This window comes from Pristiophorus japonicus, chromosome 3 (assembly GCF_044704955.1).
Source record: "Pristiophorus japonicus isolate sPriJap1 chromosome 3, sPriJap1.hap1, whole genome shotgun sequence".
NCBI lineage: Eukaryota > Metazoa > Chordata > Chondrichthyes > Pristiophoridae > Pristiophorus > Pristiophorus japonicus.
In genome coordinates this window covers 220,358,432-220,381,093 of record NC_091979.1, presented here as the reverse complement: position 1 = coordinate 220,381,093, position 22,662 = coordinate 220,358,432, and the positions used below count along the sequence as shown (strand labels likewise).

At 45.2% G+C, this 22,662-nt stretch overlaps 2 protein-coding genes across 5 annotated transcripts in view; one reads left to right on the top strand and one right to left on the bottom strand.

Annotated features, from left to right (window-relative positions):
- The window catches only part of rufy2 (RUN and FYVE domain containing 2), a 119,091-nt gene extending 114,170 nt beyond the window's left edge, over positions 1–4,921 (top strand). The window contains exon 13 of the mRNA XM_070873893.1: positions 3,562–4,921. Within this exon, the coding sequence (XP_070729994.1) occupies positions 3,562–3,705 (144 nt within the window). The 3' untranslated portion in view covers positions 3,706–4,921. The remainder of the gene's footprint in view (positions 1–3,561) is intronic.
- A 6,660-nt stretch (positions 4,922–11,581) lies between these two features.
- Positions 11,582–22,270, bottom strand: hnrnph3 (heterogeneous nuclear ribonucleoprotein H3 (2H9)). 4 transcript variants are annotated; one of them, XM_070876296.1, is made up of 13 exons: positions 22,235–22,270; positions 20,738–20,776; positions 20,553–20,654; positions 20,305–20,460; positions 18,711–18,854; positions 17,862–18,000; positions 16,566–16,753; positions 14,240–14,332; positions 13,905–14,020; positions 13,633–13,768; positions 12,549–12,635; positions 12,360–12,455; positions 11,582–11,966 (listed from the first exon to the last, which is right to left on the bottom strand). In XM_070876296.1, exons 4-13 carry the CDS (start codon positions 20,324–20,326, stop codon positions 11,806–11,808), a joined length of 1,182 nt encoding a protein of 393 aa, XP_070732397.1. In that variant the 5' UTR covers positions 20,327–20,460; positions 20,553–20,654; positions 20,738–20,776; positions 22,235–22,270; the 3' UTR covers positions 11,582–11,805. The 4 variants fall into 4 exon arrangements, with proteins under 4 accessions (XP_070732397.1, XP_070732394.1, XP_070732395.1 ...); XM_070876293.1 differs by having other exon boundaries at positions 22,134–22,258; XM_070876294.1 differs by having other exon boundaries at positions 11,582–11,964; positions 12,363–12,455; positions 22,134–22,258.
- Between the last annotated feature and the right edge of the window lie 392 nt (positions 22,271–22,662).

The window sequence follows — 22,662 nt, the reverse complement described above, 5'->3', positions numbered from 1 at the left end:
ATAACTTATCAGCAGGGTAAAGTTCCTCTGGTGAGGGAAGCCCAGAACAAGAGCTAGACCATTCAGGGGTGATATCAGGAAGCATTTCTTCACACAAAGGGTAGTGGAAATCTGGAACTCTCTTCCCAAAAAAGCTGTTGAAGTTGGAGGTCAATTGAAAATCTCAAAACTGGTAAGGATAGTAAGAGTTACAGAACCAAGGCAGGTAAATGGAGTTGAGGTGCAGATCAGCCATGATCTAATTGAATGGTGGAATAGATTTGTGGGGCTGAATGGCCTACTCCAATTCCTATAACAAACGTCAGTAAAGTACTGCTCCCACTCTCAACAAGGTGACCTTTTACCTCGGGCCAAATCCAGTCCAAACTGGTGAAAACTCCCTCAACCAAATCCAGCTTCAAATGAGTGTAGAGCAGTTTTAATTCACATCCTACTGAGTGAATCCACAGCATAAATTTGCTCTTTAATTTGGCACCTATCCCACATCATACTTGCCCTGGGAGTGTTTGATGGGGCAGTTAGAAGGAGCTTTACTCTGTATCTAACCCATGTGTACCTGCCCTGGGAGTGTTTGATGGGACAATGTAGAAGAAGCTTTACACTGTATCTAACCCATGTGTACCTGCCCTGGGAGTGTTTGATAGGACAATGTAGAAGAAGCTTTACACTGTATCTAACCCATGTGTACCTGCCCTGGGAGTGTTTGATGGGACAGTGTAGAGGGAGCTTTAAACTGTATCGAACTTGCACCAAGTCCCGTTCACCCATCACCCTGTGCTTGCTGACCTACATTGGCTCCCGATTAAGCAATACCTCGATCTTAAAATTCTTATCCTTGTTTTCAAATCTCTCTGTGGCCTCGCCACTCCCCGTCTCTGTAATCTCCTTCAGCCCCACAACCTCCTGATATATCTACACTTCTCCAATTTTGACCTCTTAAGCATCCGATTTTAATCACCCAACCATTGGTGGCCGTGCCTTCTGTTGCCTAGGCCCTAAACTCTGGAATTCTCTCCCTAAACCTCTCCGTCTCTATTCTTTTATTGCGCTCCTTTGACCAAGCTGCTCTAATTTCTCCTTGTGTAACTCGGTGTCACATTTTGTTCTATAATGCTCATATGAAACGTCTTGGGATGTTTTACTACGTTAACGGCTTTTGACAAGGCCCCAAATGGCAGACTGGTCAGGAATGTAAAAGTCCATGGGATCCAAGGGAAAGTTACAAGTTGGATTCAAAATTGGTTCAGTGGCTGAAAGCAAAGGGTAATGGTCGACGAGTGTTTTTGTGACCGGAAGGATGTTTCCAATGGGGTTCCGTAAGGCTCAAAACCAGATCCCTTGCTTTTTGTAGTATATATCAATGATTTAGACTTCAATGTGGGAGGCATGATTAAACAAAAATTGCTCGTATGGTTGACCTGAGGAAGAAAGCTGTAGACTGCAGGAAGATATCAATGGATTGGTCAGGTGGGATGAAAAGTGGAATTCAATCCAGAGAAGTGTGAGGTAATGTACTTGAGGAGGGCTAACAAGGCAAGGAAAAACGAAATAAATGGTAGGATACTGAGGTGTAGAGGAACAGAGAGACCTTGGAGTGCATGTCCACAGATCCCTGTATCCACAGGTAGATACAGTGCTTAAGAAGGCATATGGGATACTTTTCTTTATTAGTCGCGGCATAGAATATAAGAGCAAGGAGGTTATGCTTGAACTGTATAAAACACTGGTTAGGCCACAGCTAGAGTATTGCATGCAGTTCTGGACACCACATTACAGGAAATATGTGATTGCACTAGAGAGGTTACAAAGGAGATTTACAAGGATGTTGCAGGACCTGAACATTTCAGCTATGAGGAAAGATAGGATAGGATGGTTTTTTTTCTTCTTTGGAACAGAGGAGGCTGAGGGGAGACTTGATTGAAGTTTATAAAAATATGAGGGGCCTGTGGATAGGAAGGACCTATTTCCCTTAGCAGAGAAGTCAATAACCAGGGGGCATAGATTTTAAGTAATTGGTAGAAGGATTAGAGGGGAGTTGAGGAGAATTCATTGCAGCCAGAGGGTGGTGGAGGTATGGAACTCACTGCCTGAAAGGGTGGTAGAGGCAAAAACCACCATCACATTTAAAAAGTATTTGGATATGCACTTGAAGTGCCGAAGAGCTGAAAAGTGGGATTAGGCTGGATGGCTCTTTTGCAGCCAGCATAAACACACTGGATTGAATGGCCTCCTTCTGTGCCATAAATTTCTATCACTGTTTGATGCTGAAACTTGCTTTAGAAATGTTTGTGAAGCTGCAGCTTATTCCCACTGGTGTCCTCCCCTCCTTCTGGAGGTGCTGCCTGAGGCTGACTTCTCTCTCACAGGTACTAAGCACCTTTCTGTATCTTTCCCAAGAGTATGAGCATAGACCATCAGTGTCAGCAGGGAGCTTACACCCGACACCAATCCTGTCCTCACCATTTTCCTGCAGAAGCCTGAGGAAAATTTGGAAAGCTCTATCCTAGCAAACTACCTCCCTTTCCTTTCCAAAGTCCTTGAATGTGTTGTCGCCTGCCAAATCCTTGCCTATCTTTCCAGCAACTTAACATTTGAACCCCTCCAATCTGGTTTCCGTCCCTGAACGGCCCTTAGCAAAGTCACAAATTACATCATCCAAAACCACGTCAGATTCCACATGTACGCTAACGACACCCAGCACCATCTCATCACCACCTTTCTCAACCCCTCTACTGTCTGATTTGTCACACTGCCTCTCTGACATCCAGTACTGGATGAGCAGAAATTTCCTCCAACTAAATACTGGGAAGACCAAAGCCATTGTCTTCCATCCCCACTACAAATTTTGTTATGGTCTCAGGCTGAATTAGACTGTTCGCATCCTTGGTGTCATATTTGACCCCGAGGTGAGCTTCCGACCATATATCCTCTCCATCACAAAATCCACCTCCTTAATATTGCCCGTCTCCACCCTGTCTGTTGCTGAAACCCTCATCGATGCCTTTGTTACCTCTAGACTCGACTATTCCAACGCTCTCCCGGTTGGCCTTCCATTTTCCACTCATCCAAAACTCTGCTGCCTGTATCCTAACTCGCACCAAATCCCATTCACCCATCATCCCTGTGCTCGCAGACCTACCTGAAATTTAAAATCCTCATCCTGGCCTCACTCCTCCCTGTCTTTGTAATCTGCTGCCCCTCTACATCCCTTCATGAATTATGCATTCCTCCAAATCTGGCCTCTTATCCATCCCCGATTTTCTTTGCTCCACTATTGACGGCCATGCCTTCAGCTGCCGAGGCCCTAAGCTCTGGAAAACCCTCCCTAAACCACTCCACCTCCTTAAAACCTATCTCTGATCAAGCTTTTAGTCACCCGTCTCCTTCTTTGGCTAAGTCAATTATTGTCTGCTAACACTCCTGTGAAGCGCCGTGGGATGGTTTCTTATGTTAAAGGCATCATATAAATGTCGCTGATCGTAAGGTTTTCTTAATGTGAAGTGAAATATGTAACTGCAGCAGTGTCGTTGAAGCTGATTTCTGTAATTGTCCTCTTTTTAGCATCACTGCAGAAACTGCGGGGAAATCTTCTGCAACGCCTGCTCCGACAACGAGCTTCCTCTGCCCTCTTCTCCGAAACCAGTGCGTGTGTGCGACACCTGCCACGCACTGCTGCTGCAGCAATGTTCCTCCAACACCACCTGAAGTTCCAGCCCCCACACTCCATTCCAAGCCCTGTCTAATGCTGGTAGACAGAGCATAGATCTTTGGACAAATTGGCCCTTTATAAAAAGCCTCTGCTGGCCCTCATCAAAAATGCAAAGCAGCACAATAACTATATTGAAGGCAAGCAAGGTGGGAGACTGATTTTTCTTCTTTTAAATAATATTGTAAAAGACTCCCTACCCTCTGGTCAGAACCATGCATTGTTAGTGGAACCTCTTCCCCCTCAGTGCTGTACTAACTTAATGCTACCTAATGGGGTATTGGATGTGGCCTGTGTTCTTGTACATTATCTATCTGTGAAAGAATAGAAATGATGATGAAAGTGCTGTATTTGTACAACTCAATAAGTTTTAGTGTCAGTAAATGGTGTCCCAGATTCCAGACCCCTTTTCTTGCTAATCACTTGTCCCTCCAGCCGCCTTGTCTAACATTGAGAAGCCAGGGTGAGGTTAGCCCGACACTGATGGAGACAGAGCTTATTCATGTTCTAAATTTGATGATGTGTCCTTGTGTTCACTGAGAAGCTAGAACCAAGTCTCGAGCAGCAAGATTGGGGTGGGGAAAACTGTACTTGCACATTCCTCCCAGGGGTAGAAGGGACCATTTTGCACATTTGCTCTGGTCTCAATACCCTGGGGCCACTATTGGAACCTGCAAAGTTCTGTCTACCATCGTGGCTCAATCGCTCCTGAAAGGCATGCGAGAAGATTTATGCATATCTGAAATAAGCGACTACAACATTGGCTCCAGGTGGATGAGTGGAGGTTCCACATGGGCCTGCGATGACCCACTTTCCTGTTTTGAGAGAGTTTGATATTGGCAGTTTTGTACTAGTCTCATTACTACAGGTTATTGGGCAGTTGCTGTGCTGCACTATCCCAGTGACTGGCTCTCAGCTCAAAAAGCTGGCACTAATTTTGATGTCTATGTATATTTTTGTATTAACAATGAGTAATTTAATGTCTTTAAAGGAGATCACTAATGCAGTGTTTGCTTGAGACGCTGAGGCTTTGCTGGTGTAGGATTTATTTGTGTCTTTCAAATTGCACTAACTGAGGAGCAGGTAATGGAATGGAATTTTTCTTCTGATTTCTCTGGATTGATTCAATTGTTTTAACATTACACAGTATAAGTGGAAGCTGGTGTGTATTAACACTGTGGCAGTAGTGGTTTTATATTAAAATCTCTGCCTGTTTGAGGACATTTCAGTCATTAAATTGTTACAACTCAGTGTAATAACTTCTTGTTTCTCGTGTACAGACAGAGTGCTGTAATGATCTGCTTCTTGCAGTGACTCCTGCCTGTTAATTGTAAACAGAAAGTATATTCCATTGTAATCTTGGTTTCACACAGTAGAGTGTCTGAGGGGAGATGTGTTTTTCTTGAGGGAACAGAAGGGTGAACTTGGATTTCAATCAGCCCAGGCTGAACTCTCGATCCAGTTCCTCGACGTTAAATTAATTGGTGATCTGACTCAGAGACAGAAAGTGTAGAAAATCAAACTATGGCAAAACAGAACATCCCTCACCTTCATGAGCAAAAAAAACCCTGGGAGAAATCCACAGCAAGTAATATTGAACAAAGGAGGTGGTGGGTGGGGCCTTTGACTTGTTCCTCTAACATTGTTATTCAGCCTATCCCTTAACCGGGACGGCTGTCACCTTAGGACATTCTCTCCAACTTGACACTCAATTGTCCCAACTAACTGACAGCATCCAGAGATAGGGACACAGGGCTAAAGATTCACATGCAAGGATGTAGCACCTTATGTGTCTCAAGATATCTAGAAGACTTCACAGCCAAAGAATTACTGTGCAGTGTCTGGGATCCCACACACTGCAGAGATGAATAACCTGTTGGTATATATATATATTGGCTAGGACACCCTTTTGCTGTTAATGAATGGGCAAGCAGGAACTTTACGCCCTGGCTGACTAGTGCAGTAGCAGACTGGCTGCTGAAGCACAGATTGCAACGTGAACGGATTGGGAATTTGGTGCTCCTTTTTCTCATATTTGTAGTGATTCCTGTAAGTTTGAGACAGTACTTAAAATTTTAGTCACTGTTTTAACACAGTGTATAAAAAGACTAAAACTTAATTACTTATAAATAAATATATTTAAGGTATGGCAGAGCAGATTGTATGCCTAGACTGCAGTATGTGGGAGTTTGTGATCAGCAAGACTGTCCCGATTGAACACATCTGCAGATGTTTCCATCTCAAATTTCGCCGGCTCAGTCGTTGAGCTGCAGTGCAAATTGCATAATAGAGAGGGAAGAGTATCTGGACCTCAAGTCACACCTCGTAGACAGGTGCAGGATCAGAAGGGGTTTGGTGTGACCAATGCTGTGGAGTAAGGGGAACCCAGGTGAGATAATGAGGATCTGCAGAAACTGATCCTATCCAAGTACAATGTACTTGCTAACTGTGAGGAGAAGAATGAAGGACAGCTAGAATGTTGATCAGAGCACCTTGGAGCAGGAGGCTGTCCAAAGGGAGAAGATGGGGAAGCATAAAGTGTTAGAATTATTGAATCCCCTACAACTGAGTGGGTAGGGTGAACAGCCAGAGGCCATGGTCCATATTGGTATCAATGACATAGGTAAAACGAGGGATGAGGTCCTGCAGGCAGATTTCAGGGAGCTAAGAAAGGGATTAAAAAGCAGGATCTCAAAGGCAGAATTACTCCCAGTGGCGTGAGCTAGATTAGCTATGGAAAAGGACAGGGAGCAATCTAGAGTAAAAATATTTAATTGGAGGAAGGCCAATTTCAGTGGATTGAGAATGGATCTGTTCTGGATAAATTAGAATCAAAAATTTGCAGGAAAAACTGTAATCAAACAATGGGCTGCCTTTAAAGAGGAGATGGTTCGGGTACAGTTGAAGTACATCCCCCCCCCCCCCCGCCCCGGTGGGAAAGGGAAAGGTAGGGTAGCTAAAGTCAGAGCTCCCTGGATGACAAGAGAAAGTAAGATGAAGCAGAAAGAGGAGGTGTATGACAGATGGCAGGTTGAGAATACAAGTGAGAGTAGACTGGCAACTAATATAAAATGGAATCCAAAAGACTTCTGTAGGCATATAAATAGTAAACAGGTAGTAAGAAGAGCAGAGAGACCGATTAGGGACCAAAAAGGAGACCTACGCATAGAGGCAGTAGGCATGGTTGTGGGACTAAATTAGTACTTTGCATCTAGATGCTGCCAAAGTCAGTGAAAGAGGAGGTAGTTGAGATATTGGATGGGATAAAAATTGATAGAGGTACTAGAAAGGCACAGCCCTGACCTGTGCGTGAACATCCGTGGCAAGTCGGGGCCTTAAAAGGAGCATACCACTCCAGGGAGCAGTGCATCTGGTGCAGGAGGGCGACGACAATGAAGAGGGCAACTGGATTGGATGTCACCATAATCTATGTTGGTGATTGGTGCATAGGCAGGTATAGCAGGAGCGGCGCGGGATTGAAGAGCGATGTGATCGGAGCCCAGGAGGCAAGGGCCCAGGGCAGCATGGGCTAGCCCATATTGCGATGTGTATGCACACTAGGTCCGTGCAGCAGAGCTGGTCTCCAGTCGTCTTGGTCAATCCTTGCCACTGGACCAAGACCGAGCTCTGTCAAGCCAGTGTGGTGACTGGTGTGCAACAACCACCACACATGAAAAAAACCCACGCACAGGCATCTTCCATCCTTCAACATGTAGTTCGGGACCTGGAATATTTAGGTCCTTTATTGACCGTTGCACACCAGCCACCACACAGGCTTGACAAAGCTAGGTCTTGGTCCAGTGGCAACAATTAACCAAGACGACTGGAGACCTGCTCTGCTGCATAGACCTAGCGCGCACGCATACATCCGTGTAGGTTGGCCAATGCTGCCCCTGGGCCTCGTACCCGCATTCGCCACACCTCCGCCATAAACATTCGCCACAAATACTCGCTGCTCATCCGCCCCGACCTTCCCATTCTTCTGTACCTGGGCCCTGCTGCTGTTCCTGTCCACGCTCCAAAACGGCGACCAGGATTTTGACGTCACCCAGCTCAAAATCCTTGGAGCAGCTCGTGCTGGAGGTTGAAGTGGTACGTCGCTCCAGCTCTTTTGTAGCCCGACCTGCAGAGCTGTTCTATCGCAGGTCGGGGGCGGGGTGCCACAATGTCTCAGGCTCGCCGCTCCAATAAAAGAGACATTAACAGCATGGATATGAAATTGGCTAAGTGACAGGAAACAGAGAGCAGTGTAAACAGTTGTTTTTTGGACTGAAGGAAGGTATAAAGTGGTGGTCCCCAGGGGTTGGTACTAGGACCACTTCTTTTCTTGATGTATGTTAATGATTTGGACTTGGTTGTACAGGGCACAATTTCAAAATTTCCAGATGACAAAACTTGGAAGTATAGTTTCAAATGGGCATACCCTTGTTCTAAGATCATGCCCTCTAGTTCTAGTCTCCCCCATCAGTGGAAACATTCTCTCTGCATCCACCTTGTCAAGCCCCCTCATAATCTTACACATTTTGATAAGATTATCATTCCCTCATTCTTCTGAACTCCAATGAGTAGAGGCCCAACCTACTCAACCTTTCCTCATAAGTCAACTCCCTCATCTCTGGAATCAACCTTGTGAAACTTCTCTGAACTGCCTCCAAAGCAAGTATATCCTTTCGTAAATATGGAAACCAAAACTGCATGCAGTATCCCAGGTGTGGCCTCACCAATACCCTGTACAACTGTAGCAAGACTTCCCTGCTTTTATACTCCATCCCCTTTGCAATAAAGGCCAAGATTCCATTGGCCTTCCTGATCACTTGCTGTACCTGCATACACTAACCTTTTGTGTTTCATACACAAGTACCCCCAGGTCCCGCTGTACTGCAGCACTTTAAATGGAGAAAGATTGCAAATAGTAACTTGCTTTTTGATTTTTCCTGCCAAAGTGCATGACCTCACACTTTCCAACATTATACTCCATCTACCAAATTTTGGCCCACTCACTTAGTCTGTCCATGTCCTTTTGCAGATTTTGTGTTCTCTCCTCACACATTGCTTTTCCTCCATTGGCAAACTTGGCTACGTTACACTCAGTCCCTTCCTCCAAGTCATTAATATAGATTGTAAATAGTTGGGGTCCCAGCACTGCTCTCTGGCATATCACTGGTTACTGATAGACCAAGTAATGACAGGCCAATCAGCCTAAACTTGGTGGTGGTGGAAAAAATTCTGAGGGACAGGATAAATCTTAATTTGGAAAGACATGGATTAAGCGAGGACAGTCAGCATGGATTTGTTAAGGGAAGGTCGTGTCTGACTTAACTCGATTGTGAATTTTTTTGAGGAGGTAACAAGGAGGGTCGATGAGGGTAGCGTGTTTGATGTAGTGTATCTTGATTTTAGCAAGGCTTTGATTAGACTGGTCACGAAAGTAAAAGCCCATGAGATCCAAGGCAAAGTGGCAAGTTGGATCCAAAATTGGCTCAGAGGCAGGAAGCAAAGGCTAATGGTTGATGGGCGTTTTTGTGACTGGAAGGCCATTTCCAGTGGGCTTCTGCAGGGCTCAGTATTAGGTCCCCTGCTTTTTGTGGTATATATCAATGATTTAGACTTGAATGTAGGGGATATGATTAATTTTGACAACTAAAATTGGCTGTGTGGTTGATAATGAAGAAAGCTGTAGCCTGCAGGAAGATATCAATGAACTGGTCAGGTGGGCAGAACAGTGGCAAATGGAATTCAATCTGGAAAAATGTGAGGTAATGCATTTGGGGAGGACTAAAAAGGCAAGGGAATACACATTAAATGGTAGGACAAGTGTAGAAGAACAAAACATGGAGTGCATGTCCACAGATCCTTGAAGGTAGCAGGCCAGGTAGATAAGGTGGTTAAGAAGGCATACAAAATACTTGTCTTTCTGAGGCATAGAATACAAGAGCAGGGAATTTATGCTTGAACTTTATAAAACACTAGTTAGGCCTAAGCTGGACTACTGTGTGCAATTCTGGTCACCAAATTACAGGAAAGTTGTGATTGCACTAGAGGGTACAGAGATTTACAAAAACGTTGCCTGGACTGGAGAATTGTAGCTATGAGGAAAGATTGGATAGAGCTGGGTTTGTTTTCTTTGGAACAGAGGAGGCTGAGGAGAGACCTTATTGAGGTGTATAAAATTACAGAATGACTATATGCACTGTTTTATCTGCGCCTGCGTCATCTGGACTCCACCCCCAATGCGTCTCGCGCAGATTCCTTGGACCTGAAACCGGTAAGTCCACATGCTACTGAAACATTATGGCCTTCTGTGAGACAAAAAGCATCGGGGGCAGTGGAGAGAGGCGCCACGAGGGAGGGAGAGAGACAGACAGAGTGGGGCAGGAAAGAGAGGGTGTATGTTAACAATCCAAACACATTGCCTCATCTCTGGGGGTGGGGTGTAAGGTCAGGAACTTGGGTTGGTGGAGGCATGCACTGGGGGTGGCAGGGACGTCAGTGAGAAGATTGCACTGGGGCTGGGGGCAGGGATTTGGGAGGTGCTTGCTGGGAGCTCTATCCTCTCTGACTACTTGTAGGGGAGTTCTGAAGTCAGAATGGCTCGAATTACACTTTGCAGTCACTCAGAACTTGGCCTGGGCAGTTCCAATTACACACCAGAGAAACTTCTGGGTGTGGCTTATCTTCTAAGGGGTCCAATCAGCCAGATACAGCGCAAATAACTGGATCCATAAAATTACGATGTAACTATTTGTACTGCGTCTTTTTGCGCACGAGTGTCAAGCTCTGTCCTGAATCATTCACTCCACGTGGTGCTGAGAAGCAGGACCTGAGGCCCTAGACTGCTGACTTGCTATCAGTGGGGGGAGAAATCAGAGGGAACTTGGGGGAAAATGGATCGTGTTCTTCCAATTCCCTACAAGGGACATTGTTGGAGTGGATGAAATCCAGAAGTCATGACACTCACTAGTCATTTCATACCCAATAAACCTGTTAATAATCTGTACACAATGCCCCATTTATGGTGGGGTGGGGAAGGCACTTTGGCTGGCCCTTGCTGTCTTCTGGGGGAAGCACAGTCTTCTGTCACTTCAGGAAGTCAAAGGTGGACCGAGTTACAATTTGCAAAGGCAGTGAGACCATGGGATGGGTGGTTCCAGTTACACATTCCAGTGAAACTTCAGGGTATGGCTTATCCTCCAAGGGGACCAATCATCGATGAAGGGTGGAGCATGGTGGCCATTTTGGCAGTACAAATAAGCACATCCATAAAATTATGAGGGGCCTAGATAGAGTGGATAGGAAGGACCTCCCTTAGCAGAGGTCAACAACTAGGGGCATAAATTTAAAGTACCAGTTGGAAGTTTAGAGGGAAATGTTTTCACGCAGAGGGTGATGTGAGTCTGAAACTCACTGCCTGAAAGGGCGGTGGAGGCAGAAACTCTCACTTCTACGTGCAAATCTTAATTTTTAAATTTTAAATACGAGATTGAGTATTAAGTGATATGGGGCAATGACGAGTAGCTGGAGTTAGGTCTCAGATCCGCCATGAGCTCATTGCCATTTAGCACCTTGAACGTGTTCTGCTATTCATACGTGTGTGTGTATAACCAGACCCTGACTGACTTTACTGTCCACACTTCACCCCAACCTATGAAGTACAAACCGTCAAACCTGTAACCAAGCCCTGACCAATGTTCCCTTTAAGCTGTGCAACGCTCTGGAGCTCCTGCACAGCCAACTCACTGGCTTTTAAATGAGGAAAACCGCACATGCGCAGCTTTTGAATGAGCCACACAGCCTATTAAAGGGGACCCCGGCCATGACTGACCATGTGTAACCATGCACTGACTGACTGCAAGTCACAGAATCAACCATTCAGAATCGTTTTAAAAACTTTTATTACACTTAGGGTATTTCAGGATAATTTTTCTTACTGCCAAACAAAAAAGGAAACTTGAAACAAAAATAAAACCTGAAAATTGAAGGAACATTATCACCAACTTAAACTATCGTGTCCAGACCCTGTTGTAGATACAGAGCAGGAATATTACTGACTCAGAACTACAAGTCCTGCAGAATATGAAAACAAAATGGCTCCAAAATGACTAGAAGCGGCCCGTGTAGCCTTGGGACTGTGCGGAATTACTGATACATCCGCCAGCCTCCGCTCCCGCCCATGCTCCCCATTCCTCCCATGTTACTCCCCATTCCCATGCCTCCGGAGCTGCCGTAGTATCCCCCGTTGTTGCTTCCACTGTGCCGACCTAGAATAAAGAATTCAATCGTAAAGCCTTCAAATCAAATCTTGGTTTTAAAACAGCCATTAAAATGTTGATAGTCCACCAAACAATCCAAAAATCAAGGTAGTTGTAATAAATATAATATGATAAATATGCTTTAATGAATCAATCAATCTCATTTTACTCCAGGATATCCCCACATATTTTGCTTAAAAGACTCTAACATAGGCTTTAATTAACAAATCTAACTTTTAGACATGCAACTGCTGAATCAATTCAGGCACAAAGCAAACCAGACACAGAAACACTATGGATAATTTTACAATACAAGAGTACACATAGGAACTTAATTCAGCTCTAAAATAGTAAATGGTCACCTCATTCCTTTTGAAGTTGTAGCAGCAGACTGTAACTTTCCTTACCATAAGAGCCCATGCTGCTCTGATTCCCGTAACCAGCTCCGTAACCGCTGGACATCCCATGGTTCCCAGAGCTGCCATAACCTCCCTGGCCCCCTACAGGAGACAAGAGGCTTTTAGATCAATATATAAAGAACATACATCATAAGACAGCTGAAAACAACAGGGTTGGTTTAAAATTCAACTCACCCATTGCATGACCTCCATAGTTACTGCCATAGCCGCCAGATCCTCCTCCCGCAGTAGAGTTCAAGAACAGCTCAATGTATCGATGCTCTGAAACAAGATAATCAGCCACATTACACAAATGCTTTATTCAGGGAAGCACCTCTCCACTTTTTACAATAGACGGTCCCAGATAGAGTAAAATGTCCTCCAAACTACTTAAACCTCACAGCATCTACCCAACTGCACTAAACCTGGCACATTTACAGACATTTGCCCACTGGACTATGGTAGGATTTGTGGGTACGGTGGTGTAGGGTTTATGTTACTGGACTAGTAATTCAGCAAATACCAACATGGCATTGAGAATTTAAATTCAGTTTAATAAAAATCTGGGATTAGTAAAAGTAATCACAAAGCTGTCTGATTATAATAAAACCCATCTGGTTCACTTATGTCATTGAGGGAAGGAAAACTACTGACCTTACCCGGTCTGGCCGATACACAACTCCAGACCCACACCAATGTGGTTGCCTCTGAAATGGCCTAGCAAGCCACTCTGTTGTATCAAACCGCTCCCAGCAGTGCAAGAAAACCCACCTCTACCTTCTCAACTAGGGATGAGTAGTAAATACCAGCCATGTCCACATCTCGTGAATGAGTAAAATATTTTTAAAACAAATTTAATTTATAATTCGGAGAATTATCATTGCACGAGATTGGATTCAAATCCAGGTGTGTGTGTGTTTGGGGGGGGGGGGGGGGGGGGGGCGGGGGAAAAGAGTAAAGGGCCAATTCAGTTCCTGGCTACCTTTGACAGATGAGCCTCCTACTTCCAGCTTGATGGGAATAGTTTGCAGATGCAGTCGTCCTCCAGTAATCTTATGGACACTTACGGACACTTGCTCCCGGCAGTAACACAGGCCTTGACTACATTTTATTTCTATCTAACACAGGGACGTGAAAGCCAATTCTGGCTGCCCCACTGGGACAAAGATCAGTGAACTCAGCAGACTGGTGATGGAAGCTGGGATTCTCCTGTGTGTACAGCTCAGTTACACGAACCCCGGGGAGTCCAGATTAAGAGAGATAATGTGACAAAACTTACGCATGTGAGCTTTATCCTTACACATGGCAGCTATTGCGTCCTCATGTGTTGCAAATTCAACATCGGCCTCCCCCGTAGCTCGCCCATCACTTCCATACTCCAAGTGGATATGCAGAGGATTTAGGGGGGAAAAGAACTACAGGGTCAACAAGATGACAAAGTTAAACAGCAGAATTTAACTTCTCAATAAGACAAGTGATTTTAATACATAAATAAAAGATGAGAAATAGCTGTGCAGTTTGAGTGGCTGCAATTTATCACCAAGAACCTACATGGGCAACATCATCCTCCGATGCCCGGAATGGCAGTCCTCGCATATGCACAAAGTGTCCACTCAGGTAGCTTGAGCTGGCATCTCCAGCTCCTCCGTATCCATGGTTACCCATACCTTTCAAAACAGTGGAAATTGTAGTCAGTTAAAGGTTTGAAAATGCCATCAAGGTCTCTGCCATCCGCATTTTATGCCATCACCTAACAAACTTCATTAAATGCTCCCCATTCCTACACTGCACCCGCATTCCCCCTCGCTGCTCCATTCCACTCTCCACCTTTCCATCCTCACCACCTATAAAAATGTAGACGGAACTATTTTAAGAATCAAAAGTACCTCTGCCACCTCTCATTGCTGCAGGACCTTCGTATTCATCATTCCCATAGCCATAGTTGTCATATCCATTGTAATCATCATAACCACCATACCCTGCAAAAAACACAAACATTATTCACACTACCCAGCACTGTTGTAAAGTTATTGATCACCATAATTAGTCAACTCTTCTATCCATTATCGTTGTATCACGTGACCAGGATGGATCATCCTGCAATTCCTGTGTTCCAATGGCATGTGTGGTTTTACCTACCCTAGGGAGCTCTCCCTGAACAAATTTCCCTCTGGCCATCTGCTGCCATCCTTCACTTGTCTCTCCCCCAATCTCCATCCACCCTCCACTCCTGCTGTTTTAAGCGTAATAGTGGGTGCATTTCCTACCCCTAAAACCCGTGCTGCAAAGGCAACCCATCCCCCAACTATGCCTGTTCACCTCCATCACTTACCTCCCAGATCAACCTTCCTACCACCAAGCCTTTCGCTCCCCACTGGATGTGGCGGACTCAGCTGCTCCACCGGATCCCCGATGGCATCCGGTGAGCCTCCGACCCGAGGTTTGGACCCTACCGTCTCTCTTCGCGGCGACGCCCAGGCCTCTGCCCAGCCACTCAACTGCAGAGCCCCTGGCGAGCACGTGGTGCGCACAATAGCTGTGGCCACTCTGACCTCTCCTTCCATGAAGCAGACCTCTGGCCATCCCAATGGCAACTAGGCCCATACAGTAGAGCCTGGTCTCCATTCATCTTGGACCCTCTTGCCACTGGACCAAGACTCTGCTAAGCCAGTGTGGTTGCCGGTGTGCAACGGCCACCCCATGTTAAAAGAACTCACGCACAGACATCTTCTACTCCCTTAAAATGAAGTTCGGGACCTGGAACGTCAGGACCCTCTTGGACATGAGGTTTTTAAACTGTACCCAAGTGAAATCTTGGATGACTGTCATATATACCTCTACTCCAGTTGGTAGCCTAGGCCTGAGTTAGTAACAATGAATTGGAAACTGCTTTCCGAATTGCTGTTTGCTAACCACGAGGAATCTATAATCGCACAAACACAATAATTGGCAAAAAATCTAGAAGGGAAATTGGGAAGTTTTTTTAACGCAGTGAGTTGTTGTGATCTGGAATGCGCTTGCTGAAAGAGTGGTGAAAGCAGATTCAATAGTAACTTTCAATGGGGAATTGGATAAATACTTGAAAAGAAAAAAATTAGACGGCTATGAGCAAAGAGCAGGGGAGTAGAACTAATTGGATAGCTCTTTCAAGAGCTGAATGGCCTCCTTCTGCGCTGTATCATTCTATGATCCGTGAGCTGCACATGCCACACAGTTCCAGCAAGCCCCAACCCCTTATCCCACAACAAACACTCTCAGTCACAGGCCCACTGGAACCCACATTCTATGACCCCCTTGCTTGCAATGAGCTCCACCAATAAAACCGTCACAATAAAAAAGCACCAGGTATTTACATAGCACAACTGGATAAACAAATCTTCACTGCTTTCCAATTCTCAACTTAAACAAAATAAAGCAAAGGTGCTCTAATCAGATTCCATGTTTTAAAAAAGACGTGAAAATAATGCCTCAAAAAAGGTTCTAAAATACACTTCTATCTTGCTTTGAAATCATTTACAAACGATCATATATTCACAGCTAGAGTAAAGACACGTTGCTAGTTGCACTGAGAAAAGTGAGATGGAATCATTATGGATAGCTCCAGTCAGTCCACAAGAGCAGCAGGTTATTCACATCTAAGTCCAAACTCCAGGCGCCCCTAGTACAAACCTTAATAAAAATGTAATCAAGACATTAAGAACAATTTTATTGCCAAGTCTTACTGTGAAATCTAATTTTTGTTCATTTATCATCAATCTTTTTTGAACCCTGGAAATCAGCATCCGAGAGAAATAAAAATTCACTAGTACATCCCCCATTTCACATTACAATAGTCTTAATTGCAGCCAAAAGGATTTAGAATTTGCTTTGATTGCTGGTTTTATGTCAGAAACCTCACATTTAGCCCATACTCAGCAGACAGTAAAAAAAACAAATGGCAGATATCATTTTCAAAAAGAGTTTTGTGCAATTTGATTGGTTCATCCTGAATGGGCATCTGACTGGCAATTTCCTCCCCTTTGATTTCTATGCTCCTCCACCTCAGACCATTTACTATTTTATTTTGAGCCAGGAACTGCCACTCTCAGGTGACACGAAGTGCACGACTCTGGGCAGGAAGAGCTCCAGTCAGCATGTGGAGCAGTATATAGATATATTTTAAATTTATATACAATGTATTAAAAACATGGATTACATTTAACCAAAACTCACCCCCACCATATCCTCCTCCTCCTCGTCGCATTCGGTCATAAACACCCCCTCGCTGGGGGCCAGCACCAGGGTAACCACCTCGCCCGACTGGCCGGTCATATGGGCCTGGTCTCTGCCCCATCAGCCTTTTTGGTGGATCATAGTAGGCTCTGACCTCACCTCTGCTGCTTTTAAAGATCTCAATATACCTAAATCATAACGAGCACAGATTAACATTCAGGAGAAATACTATTGCACAAGACACTCTGGATAGCAATTAATAAACTGATCAAATATATACAGGTCTCAGCTTACTGTAGAACAGCATAATCTACTAGCAGTAACTACTACTCGTTTCTAGTGCATACCAATACTATACAAATTTAACACTGGTTCCGACATGACATTGTTTTAATTTAATGATTTCTCAATGGAGCAAGCATATTGTTTAAAGTCAAACGATTACTATTTGTGATATATTAATGTTTATACTATTCTTCTGCTAAGCAAGTAAACTCAGCATGGAGACCAAGTAATTTTAAGAGGTCAACACTTGCATACAAACACTCAGTCGCAATAGTTGTAATTACAATAAATTAATACTGATCATCATCTTGGGCATTCACTGATCTGCAGCTTGAAAAAACAAGAGGACGAGTGAGTCCCAGGGAAGATCTGGGTACTGAAACTGGAAGCCCCAGAGAGGGGGCACGGCACACCTGGCAAATTAAACCAACGGCTATAGGAAGGGGGTTGGGAGGGACATGCTAAAGAGCGTAAGGAAAGGGTATTGAGCACGAGAGAAAGTAACACGAGTGAGCAAGCACTGTGCTGCTAGTGACGTCCGGGTACAGGCAACGTAAAATGTTACTGTTAGTGCACCAACTCAAAAGGGCTCATAACCACCTTAGATACACGGTTTATACCGCACTCCAAATCTGACACTTACTGGGATACAAGATCACACAAGCTACCTAGAATTTGGGGCAGCTGTGAGACCTTTTAAAAAAAAATCTTGGCAAAACATTTGCAAACCATTTTGCTGGATTTTTTTGTCCATTCAAATTGTTTGGATTTATTCAGCATATATTCACATTATTTTAATTGGCACAACTCAATCAAGCTACATTTGTAGCTTTTACCAGGGGATCTTAGGATTACAGAACAACTCTATTAAGATGTTTCATTTGTGTACAAACATTGTTCTTAACTGAGTGCAAGATCAGTGTGTAGTCCCAGCCTCGAGCGTCATATACCAGCACCCAGCGTTTAAACTTGATTTTAAGATGAATAACCAACCCGTCCGTCCATCCCCACCTGTGCCCTATTCTTTCCTTGTGTTTCCCCAGTGCTTTTTCTGCTATCTCCTTTGAAGCAAACTGTACGAAGGCCTCCCCTGTGCTTCTCCCCTGGTAGTCCATCGGCAAAGTTATCCCATTTGGCACGATTTCCAACCCTTTAACCCAAGGACAAAATAACCCCGTCAAGGGGAACAATATTAAATGATGCACAATTCCCAACAATATCTACAAATATATAAATTATCAGCCCAGTTACCAACAGATAAAAAATGTAAAATACTCAGATCTATATGTAAAACTTCAAGACAGTTAAAAGGAATAGCTTTGTTAGTGACCCAACTTTCATATTGATTTATAAAAATGTTCAGCTTCAAAATACAGTTAATCAAAGTGTACATCTCAACTTAAAAACACGTTTCAATTACAACTCTTAATAACTGAACCACTCTAGTAGAGGGCAGCAATCATTGGAAACACAAACACCGTTATGTTGAATCCAACATTAGATGATTTAAAATAACATTTGGGTCACAGTGCAGATACTCTGCTGTCTGAAGTTACATTTAGGCACCATATGTCACAAACATTAAGATATATAGTCCGTCGTTTGCTTTAGACTCTTAACACTTTTGTCTTAACACAACCACAAACTACAATCCAGTAAAAGTTCCAGTTCTTGCCATTATTGTCTAAGGTTTTAAATTTACATTATAAACAGAGTTCACACAATCAGCAGTTAAAACATTTCAGATAACAAAATTCATTAAGATAGAATTGGAACCATTTACTCATTACAAATTAAAGATCTGATAGCAATATGCAAAATTAACAATTTTTGTCCAATTAGGAGCTAAGTGAAAAATACCTGTAAAAAACTGAACAATTTCCTCCTTGCTGCAGCCAAACGGAAGCCCACGGAGTCGCACTGTGCCATCGTTGGAAGTATCGGAATAGTTGGGACCACTATGCTTCAGAACCCACTCCATCTCACTGCCGTTAGATTTGAAAACTATGGGGGGAAAATAGTACACACTAGTTTGTATACAAGCCACACACAATCCCTCACCCACTATACATCCTCAAAACACCACACTGTTTCCCTCTACACCCATTATTGTCGCTCTATAACAAAACACAGCTTCTGCCCGACCCTTTGCTCTTTAGCCCTCATCTGCAATCGTCTGGTGAGGTGCCATTGTGAGGTTCAATGCCAACCATGCCCACTCCCTCTGGCAACCCTGTGCCACAAGGGGGAGCATACAGCTTCCATTGCTCCCTCGGATTTGATAATGCCAGGATACCCATGAGCCTGCAGGGCATGTAGGGGACTGGCTCAATCGTGTTCAGCCTCTTAGGGGCCTATGGTGTAGCTCGTCACACTACCTGTGATCATTTCAGAGATTTATTTTATATGACAATAGATATAAAGTGTTTTACAAATATTTTCCAAATAAACCTCAAAATTAAAACTAAACCCCAGATGTCTGTAATCTCCATGCTTACTGCTTCTTTCTAATAACATTTTGCTTCTCTCACCAGCTCCTTTGTCGTGCATCATCCCATTTATCATGTAGTTACTCCTGTCCTCCACAGACCTCTCCTTTTTTGACTTTAATCATCCCCCCTCCTTTTCCCCGACACTGTACTTGCTTAAAAACTGTTAATCTGTAACCTCTTCCAGTTGGGATGAAAGGTCAACAACCTGAAACATGAACTGTTTCTCTCTACAGATGCTGCCGGGCCTGCTGAGAGTTTCCAACATTTTCTGTATCTGTCAATCTCTCAGATGTCGGAGTTGTGACCAGCTAACTCAGCAAACACGGAGGATCAAAGCTGCACGTGGCCAGGTCTGGCATTGACCCGCTAGACTAGACATGTGTTTGTTACCTTCCTCAGTGAAACTGTTTTTCAGCACTAGTGCCGATTAAGCATTCTTTATACAAACACCGAGTATAAGGAATAAATTGAATGAACTGCAGGCGCGAATTCAAATTGGAGGATATGACATGGAAAATGGCAGAGGGGGAGGAGTAGCCTTCGTGATTAAGAATGAAATCACTTCAATGATGAGAAGATATAAAAGAGAGGTAAGCAGTCAGTGGAGACTTTATGGATAGAATTTAAGCCTGTAGTGAGAGTTGTGTATAGGCCCCCTGGTAGTAGCTGTGAAGTGCTATTTTGTATAAATGCAGAAATTAGACAATCGTGTACCAAATGGAGTGATTTTAATGGGGGATTTTAATTTTCATACAGCATCTCAGGAGATTGCTAGCAATATAAAATCTTAGGCATCCTTCCCCGTGTCTCACTTCAAACATACAAAGGAACAATGGCAGTGCCTGGAATGTACAGAAACTCCAGCACCAGAGCCACAATGGCCCGTCTTGGTCGGCCTGTTACAACTAAGACTTTGCTGCCAATGCATCTGTGACACCACTCAATGTAGAGCTGTCACTGACCTTCAATATATCTGTGGCCCATATACTTCCGGTCTTTCGCTAAAGCTTTTTTGAAGTCTTCGGCGTTGTCCAGGTGTACGTAAGCTTCGCCGCTTGGGCGACCTTCTTTGGAGGTGGTGAATTGCACTCCGCTCACCCCGTTTCGAATATCACACTCTACAACAAAAGAATACAAACAAAATAACCGTAGAAACATGCACTGCCCACAGCAGCAATTGAAATCAATCTCAACCACTCCCAATAATTACCTGAGAAGAACCGGGTCACTTCATCCGGTGTACACGACCACGGCAGGCCACGGACTCGCACAACAAAGTCCTCCTCCTTTGTGGGAATCTCGGGCTCTTTCTCTGCAATTATATTTAAACACTGATTAGCAGCTGGCTGAAGGCTGTGACCAAAGCAATGCTTCACAAACTAAATCAATACTGACCTTCTTCAACTACTGGTTCCTCCAAGTTAGTAAAGATTTCTGTGAAACAACCACACGTTTGATTTAGTTTTATACTTCACTGGAATCACACTAATGAATAAATCACTACCTTGGTTTCAATCCCTCAATTTGCTCTTTTTCAGGACCAGAATCAGACTGTTCCCATAAAGCAAACAGACCCACATTATATTGGGCCAATACTCTCGAGTTTAGAAGAATGAGAGGTGAATTCATCAAAACATACAAGATTCTGAGGGGGATTGACAGGGCAGCTGCTGAGAAGTTGTTACCCCTGGCTGGAGAATCTAGAACTAGGGGACATAGTCTCAGGATAAGGGGTCAGCCATTTAAGACTGAGATGAGGAGGAGTTTCTTCACTCAGAGGGTTGTGAATCTTCAGAATTATTTACTCCAGAGGGATGTGCTCAGTCGTTGAGTATATTCAAGGCTGAGATTGATCATTTTTTGGATTCTAGGGGAACCAAGAAGTACAGGAATCAGACAGGAAAGTCGAAGATCAACTATGATCTTATTGAATGGCGGACGAAGCTCGAAGGCCCAAATGGCCTACTCCTGCTCATATTTCTCATGTTCAGACTATTCCAGCGGATGCTCTGTTCCTGTAGAGAACTTCAATCACCAGAATCCAAATGGTACACGACTGACCTGAAACCTAAAACAAAAACGGCTTTTTTTGGGTCAGCCCTGGCTCAGTGTTTCACTTTCGCCTTTGAATCAGAAGGTTGTGGATTTAAGTTCCACTCCAGAGACTTGAGCACAAAAATCTCGGCTGACACGCCAGTGCAGAGGGAGCGCTGCTCTGTCGGATGAGACGTTAAAACCCTTCACAAAGGATCCCAGAGCACTAGTCGAAGAGTTCTCCGGGTGTCCTGGCCAATATTACAGTACATCATCCCTCTGGTGTTGGCGGTCCCCAGCGCAGGCACCGCTGATCCGGGATACCGACCAGGGCAACACTGCAGGCCCATTGGCCCAAGATACCGAAACTGGTGCCGCTCGGAGACCGGGACTCGGGAAATCATCCCGACTCTTACTAAAGGAGATGTCGGCCTGGCGACCTCCCCAACATACCACGAGGCCCGGGCGGGAGGCGGATGCAGGCTACGGGGCCGCACTAGGCCCGGGCGGGAGGCGGATGCAGGCTACGGGGCCGCATTAGGCCCGGGCGGGAGGCGGATGCAGGCTACGGGGCCGCACTAGGCCCGGGCGGGAGGCGGATGCAGGCTACGGGGCCGCACTAGGCCCGGGCGGGAGGCGGATGCAGGCTCCGGGGCCGCACTAGGCCCGGGCGGGAGGCACTCGCAGGCTCCGGGGCCGCACAGATAGCCCTGGGCCGCACTAGGCCGTGCCCTGGAACCATCTCGTTACTGATTACCGTCCTCCTGCGCCATCGTGTCGAATCGGTCCGACCTCAGCGTTCACAAAACGGGACAATGGCGATTGTAGCACCGGCAACGCTCCAACACCCGGACCCACCCGACACTCGACAAAATGGCGCCTGCTCCAATCCGCCAGACCAATACTCTCGCGAGAAAGCGGCGGGACCGCGCCTGGCACTCACCGCGGCTCTGCCCCACCTCTTGCCAGGGATTGGGTCCCAGAGCCTGTCACTCACCGCGGCCTCGCCAGCGATAGGAGCCCAAAGCACAAAGGATCATGGCAGCCCCGCCCCCTCGCCAAGGATTGGAACCGAGACTGTCACTCACCGAGGCCTCGCCCCTCCCCCCGCGAGCGGCGATTAGATCCCCGAACCTGTCACTCACCGAGGCCCCGCCCCTCCCTCCGCGAGCGATTAGATCACCGGGCCTGTCACTCACCGAGGCCCCGCCCCTGCCCCCGCGAGCGATTAGATCCCCGGGCCTGTCACTCACCGAGGCCCCGCCCCTCCCCCCGCGAGCGATTAG

Excerpts from the sequence above, each read along its gene's own strand:
- hnrnph3 (XM_070876293.1), bottom strand. Across the intron at positions 20,655-20,737 it reads GGAACCAGTAGTTGAAGAAG|AGAAAGAGCCCGAGATTCCC; the intron begins GTCAGTATTGAT and ends ATATAATTGCAG. Across the intron at positions 18,001-18,710 it reads AATTGTTCAGTTTTTTACAG|GGTTGGAAATCGTGCCAAAT; the intron begins GTATTTTTCACT and ends CTTGGGTTAAAG.